The sequence below is a fragment of the Paroedura picta genome, chromosome 9, assembly GCF_049243985.1.
Source record: "Paroedura picta isolate Pp20150507F chromosome 9, Ppicta_v3.0, whole genome shotgun sequence".
NCBI lineage: Eukaryota > Metazoa > Chordata > Lepidosauria > Squamata > Gekkonidae > Paroedura > Paroedura picta.
This window is the reverse complement of record NC_135377.1, coordinates 78,759,042-78,765,147: the sequence shown is the minus strand read 5'-3', so window position 1 is coordinate 78,765,147 and position 6,106 is coordinate 78,759,042. Positions and strand designations below refer to the sequence as shown.

At 51.9% G+C, this 6,106-nt stretch overlaps 1 protein-coding gene and 1 long non-coding RNA gene across 2 annotated transcripts; one reads left to right on the top strand and one right to left on the bottom strand.

Moving 5' to 3' along the window:
* Nucleotides 1-811: 811 nt before the first annotated feature.
* On the top strand, nucleotides 812-1,690 carry LOC143844288 (uncharacterized). Its single transcript, XR_013233924.1, has 3 exons — nucleotides 812-1,245; nucleotides 1,365-1,484; nucleotides 1,619-1,690. It is a non-coding gene; the product is annotated as an uncharacterized LOC143844288 (long non-coding RNA).
* A 505-nt stretch (nucleotides 1,691-2,195) lies between these two features.
* On the bottom strand, nucleotides 2,196-5,778 carry LOC143844171 (uncharacterized). Its single transcript, XM_077351171.1, has 5 exons — nucleotides 5,121-5,778; nucleotides 3,831-4,957; nucleotides 3,245-3,328; nucleotides 2,985-3,068; nucleotides 2,196-2,689 (listed from the first exon to the last, which is right to left on the bottom strand). Exons 2-5 carry the CDS (start codon nucleotides 4,450-4,452, stop codon nucleotides 2,196-2,198), a joined length of 1,284 nt encoding a protein of 427 aa, XP_077207286.1. The 5' UTR covers nucleotides 4,453-4,957; nucleotides 5,121-5,778.
* Between the last annotated feature and the right edge of the window lie 328 nt (nucleotides 5,779-6,106).

Here is a 6,106-nt window from a genome sequence, read left to right as displayed (position 1 = left end):
CGCTGATCATCGCGTGTGTCATTTTGCACAACATATGCGAGGACAAGGGACATAACATCCCCTTCCCTGTGGATGAACCTGATCCTGTGGTCCTTGAGGACACTCAAGACATCCCTGAAGCAAGGAGAAAAAGGATCTATGCTGAGGGGTGCAAGGTTCGGGACGCCATAGCCACCCACATCTACAGAAACAGGAGGCGTGTTTAATTGTTTTTCCCACTCTGTTGTTGAATAAAGTTTGGTGTTCTTTGCTTAACCTTGTCTTGTGCGGTTTGTGTACTTTGCCTGCAAAAAAACGGGGATTCTCTGGTAGAAAAGCACTTTGACAGCCCTAAATGCTAACTCCCCACTGAAATTGACACACACAATACGGAAGCGCTGAACGGGGAAAGTTCGGGGAGGCGGGTAGCCAGGAAGTATTGGCGACCCCTGTCAAACCGGAGGATCAATCCACTTATGTTCCAAGGAATAATTTTATTGGTGGGCAGCTTTGATACATTTAAAATAGGGGTGGTCGATCGGAGCAACGCACGTTCGTTCCCTAACCGTCATTCCGAAGATGCCGAAGCCACGGAAGGGCTCCTTCTGGCAGCGCGCCGAGGCTGAGGCACTTCTGGAGCTTGTTCTCCATTCGAAAAGTGTTGGCCGCCTTATGGCCAGCACCCACTGCCACACCAAGGGTGCTTACCTGGTGTTGGCATCGAAGCTGAGGGAGAGGGGCTATGTCCGGACCTGGGAGCAGGTCCGGACAAAATTTAAGCGAGTGAAGCTGGACTTCCTCAACAGTCTGGAGCAGTGGGGGGGGGGGGGGGGTCCCGCAGCCAAGCGGCAGGACGGTCTTCCACGACCAGATGGTGAAAATATGGGAGAAGGCTGGGAAGCCCCCCCTGGAAATGAGGAGGCATATGGGTAAGTGCTGCCCTCGTTGTGTTTTGCCCTTAAACATGCATGGCATGACTAGCTGCCTCTTTCCCCTACTGTCCCCAATGCAATTCGAGAAAGTACTTAGATGCTGTCAACCCCCTCTGACTTAGCCCGCCAGTACTGTGTAGAACCACTTTGGTTATGCGCTTTGACTCTAACTGTGGTGTGTCTACCAGCTGTGTTTCATCTCTGGTTTGTGTGCTTTTAATTATGATTTCTCTTTTTCTTTGCCCAGCCACACAATCACCATCCAAGATGGCAAAAGCACCTGAGCTTGAGGAGGGGGAGGAAGAGGGACCTTCCACCTCGGGACAGGCTGCAGGTGAGAGTTTTATGTCTGTGCGGGAGACCCATGTGTGTGTTCCCCCATGGAGCAATATGGGAGCCTGCTGTGATGCCTCCATTTTAAGTGCTATTAAATTCTTTGTTTGATTTCTATAGCAGAAACTATGGAGGCAAGGCTGCGTGCAATGGAGGCCAGGGTGGCTGCCTTAGAGGCTGAAGTGGCAGACCTCAAAGGGGAGTTACAGCAGCAAAGGCAGCAGAGGGAGGCGGAAGAACGTAGGTTATGTTCCCCACTGCCCAACTCTTCTCACACTGTGGTTACGGCCACCAAAAAGTGTATGCATGTAAACTAAAAAAAATTGGAAAATATGTCTGGCACTAATGTGTACTTTTTCTCCCTCCCCACACAGTTAAGAAGAAGGAGGACGAAGACCTCTTCCGCCGCAAAGTGCGGGGGACCATGGGATGGTTGTGCAGGAGAGTGAGGGAGCTGGAAGGGGCTGGGGAGGGGAGCGGTGGGACCTAAGTTTTGTTTACTTTTTGTGTTTTGGGGTGGGGGGTGTTGGGGGGGTTCCCAGTTACTTTGCCCATTTTTCTATCCCTGTTAAATATTTGAATTTGTTAAAAAAAAGTTGGCTTTCTTGGAGGGTGGTGGTGGTGGTGGGGGGGTCCAAGTTACATTCCCTTGTTTTTTTCCCCTGTTAAACTGTTTCTGAAAATAAAATGTTGTTGTAAATTTCCTGAAAAAGACTCCAGTGTGACTCCTTACACTCGCACACCTTTCACCCCAAACTCCTAAGACACCTTTAACCTTTAAAACACCCTCCAACCTCTAACCCACACAACGGTGCCAGAATTGGCACAATCACTAGAGAGGGTACACAGAGACAGAGTCAAAAACATAAACTTTATTGAACAGAAAACAGCAAACACAGATAAACAGACAAAATGGCCCAAACTAGGAGGGGGAGAACTTGTCCGCGGGTTTCACGACTCTCTTCCCGAGAACAGTCCTCCTTCTCGTTTGGGTCGCGGCATTCTGAGAGGGGGTGGGTGGGGTGGGTGCTGGAGGTGGTGGGGGGGGTGGGGTGGGTGCTGGAGGTAGTGGGGGGGGTGTGGGTTGGGGGGGGGGACGTTCACTGTAATCTGAGGAGGGGGGGCCGCCTCCATAACCGCGACCGCCCTCTCCATCAGCCTCCTTATCATTCGAACTTCCTCCACGCTTTCGCGTAGTGAGTTGTTCGAATCTCTAAGGATGGCACGGAATTTTTTGCCCTCCTGGGCCACGAGGGAGAGCATCGCCTGGTCTGCAGCAGCTGCACGCCTGGACTCCTCCTGGCAGTGCTCCAGGATCCTTTCTCCCACACTAGTGAGGACGGAGACGCGCCGCAGCCTGCCGCGTTCCCTGGCCAGCCTCTCCTCAGCCGGGAGAGCGCCCCTGGGTGGTGAGCCAGCTGGCTCGTCGTCTTCAGAAAGGACCTCTGTTGGCAAAAAAAGAGAAAAAGAACTGTTAGTAACAACGAGACAGTCAAAACCCACCCTGGTGCACATGGTGGCCTTTCTTGGTCACATATTGTTAAACCAAGACTCAGAACAATGCCAGGGGAGCACGCGGTTATTGTTTGTTTGCCCATGGTGGCCTGTCTTGGTTACATGTTAAACCAAGACTCAGAACAATGCCAGGGGAGCACAAAAATGAAAAGGAAGCACACAGTTATTGCACACAGACATTGTCCTGCAGCCATGGCTCGAAAGGAACAGTTCATGCACGCTCACCATCTTGTATCTGTATCCGCCTGCGCAGGGCAGGAGGTCCAGCCACCCCACGCTCCTCCTCCTCCTGTGTCCCGGGTATGAAATCTGAAAAAAGGGAACAAAGAACATGATTAAGGACCAAAGTGTGGCAAACCAAGCTTCAAACCCTAAAGCAGCAACGTTGAGGGACTATCTTCTGTCTCTTGGAAGTGCTGCTGCCCTGCACAAACAGAAAAGCACAAAGCAGTTAACCCCCCCCCCTTATTGCAACTGATACTTACCAACATTTGTGGACGCCCCAGAATCACTGTCCTCTGCTACTGCTGCAGGGGACTCTAGGACCACCGTCCCAGGCATCTGTGTCTCTGTGGACAAGAGCAGAAAATAGTGAAAAAGGAGCAAGCATACAACCTGAACCACACAGCAAGCTCCCAAAGAAGTGGCTAGAGCACTGCAGAAGGCCTATGGCTGAGGCATGCAACAAAACTGTTTGGGTTGTTGTTTAAACACAACCGTTTTAAAAAGCCACCCAAAGCAATCCACAAACATCCAAGCATAGCATGCGTTGCAACGAACACAAGGCATACAATGGTGAAAAAGGAGCAAGCACACAACCTGAACCACACATCAAGGTCCCAAAGTAGTGGCTAGAGCGCTGCAGAAGGCCTATGGCTGAGGCATGCTGCAAAACTGTTTGGGTAGTTGTTTAAACACAACCGTTTTAAAAAGCCACCCAAAGCAATCCACAAACATCCTATCATATTATGCGTAGCAACGAACACACGAGAAAACGATCCCCAAACGTCAGAACACACATTTGCTCAATATAAAAACAATAAAATATAAAATAAAAAGAAAATTACTTACCGGAGGCAAGGGGCGTTTGCTCAGGAACCTCCTCCGGCTCCCCAGGAGCGATGGCCATCAGGTCCACCGTGACCAATTCCGCTGGTCGTTGCTGGACGGGGGGTGGAGGCCGAAAGCTGGACGAGGTTCCCTCGCCGGGATCCTCCTCAGCGGGTGGTTCCTCGACCGGGGCAGCCGGCTTCCGAACCACCTTAAGGCTCCTCCCGACGCGCTTCGGCCTGCCGGCTCCTTCCCCGTCTCCGTACAGCTGGCGCTGCTCCTCGAAGTAGGGGCAGGTAACCTTTTCGTTGCCGGAACCCTTATTATGGTTCACGGCACGCATGTACTCCGCCCTCATTGTTTTGGTCTTCGACCGGCATTCAAGGCCGGTCCTGTTGTGGCCCAGGGCACGCATCTTAATGGCCACTTGTTCGAAGACCTCCCTATTTCTGTGAGAGGACTGGAACGCGTCCTGGATTTTCTCCTCCGAGAAAATCGCGATCAGGTCCCTGATCTCCGCGTCCCTCCAAGTTGGGCCACGGCCGGTTGCAGGGACGGACGAGGCTTGAGAAGAGGATTCCATGTTGCTTTCGCTAGTAGCTGAGCAAAATGGTGGTGCGAGGTGCAGGGTGCAACGGATCATATACCTTCCCGCACACAAAGACAAAGGGACTAGCCGGCTCCTGATTGGTAGAGGGCAGTAGGGGCATTGGCCACATTAGGTCACATGTCACGTTCAAAACTCCTCGCGCGGGAACAGGATCTGCTCCTAATGGCCAGATTAGCGCCTTTTGTTTGACTTCTCGCATGCGCTGATTCGTCCACACGCGGGAAGAGCAGTTTGAACATGCAGCGGGAGCCATTTTAGTGAGATGTCCGCCATTACAAAAACGCATGCCGGTGTAAAACCGAGAGCAATTGCAGTGGTACGCGACAGTTCCCCAATAATATTCACCAACCAAAGCATAAATCAATGACATGTAACTGGCGAACGTTCGTTGGCACGCTCAGCGGACAGTTTTTTAAAATGAACGGCGGACGGCGACTCCGCTTGCCGGAGGTCTAGCCGCCGATGGAAGGGGTTGTCCGCACCCAAGCACAACCACGCACCCGGAACCACACAAAGACCCACTACACATAAACCGCCCCTCATGCTAGAATCATTTCTATTGAACCCCTGTAAGCTAAACTGGAGACTGCGAGCGGTGAACGTTCGTTGGCACGCTCAGCTGAAAGTTTTTTTAAAATGAACGGCGGACGGCGACTCCGCTTGCCGGAGGTCTAGCCGCCGATGGAAGGGGTTGTCCGCACCCAAGCACAACCACGCACCCGGAACCACACAAAGACCCACTACACATAAACCGCCCCTCTTGAAATCACCTCGAATCATATCTATTGAACCCCAGTAATCTAAACAGGAGCCTGCGAGCGGCGAACGTTCGTTGGCACGCTCAGAGGAAAGTTTTTAAAAATGATCCCCGTACGTTGACTCCGCTAGTACTGGCCTACGGTAGACGGGGTTTTAAGCTATGGGCAAATGTTTGGAACGTGACGGTGTGTGCCACTGTGCTTTTGGAAAACTATTGTGGTGTCCGGGCAGAATTTCAGAAAGTGATCTTGCTTGAAAGCCAGTCGCTGTCTCGTTGCCTCGTAGATCCCTGCTCGCTCGGAGAAAAAAGATGGCGGACAGTTCGCCGGAAGTTAGGAGGAAAGGCTCGGGAGGAGGGACTTTGAAGAAACCGCAACAATGGTAACGCACAAGTCTGTGGCGCTACTGTTGCAGATTGGTTGCAGGAGTGTATCGCTATCCGGAGGGTGAATCCAGTTTTCTGGATTCCCCTAGAAGCGCTACAACGAAGCGCTTTTTGCGGGTCGGTTGCAGGACTGTTGCAGATTGTGTACGACGTCGTGGGTTATGGCAAATTTGTAGCGTTTCCAATTGGCAACCATCCTGCTACTTTGAAGCCGTGCGAAATGGCCCTGAAAGTAGGGCCTCAAAATTGTGTAATGCCCCCACAGCTACCTAGCACCCCCTGACCTAATTCAGGTCAAGAAAACATTGCAGAGAGGAGGTAAGGTTGCCAGACTGGTTTAAATTCATCTTCTGGAATTCCACACTACCTAGGTGTGCATAACCCTGACTAAGGTCAAGACTGCTGTGCACAGAGAGTCTTCCTCTTAGGGTTGCCAAGTGCGGCTCTCTACCCCACCTTCCTCATGGGGAGTCTGCTATGGGGAGAGGAAGGCGATGGGAAACTGCTTTGAAACACCTGAAGCCTGCTGGGTCACTGCGGCCC

Bases quoted from the DNA above. Each gene is read 5' to 3' on its own strand.
- LOC143844171 (XM_077351171.1), bottom strand. From the start codon at position 4,452: ATGATCCGTTGCACCCTGCACCTCGCACCACCATTTTGCTCAGCTACT. The intron at 3,069-3,244 runs GTAAGTATCAGT...CCCTTTTTTCAG, and splicing joins TGGGGCGTCCACAAATGTTG to ATTTCATACCCGGGACACAG. The intron at 2,690-2,984 runs GTGAGCGTGCAT...TTTTGCCAACAG, and splicing joins GCGGATACAGATACAAGATG to AGGTCCTTTCTGAAGACGAC.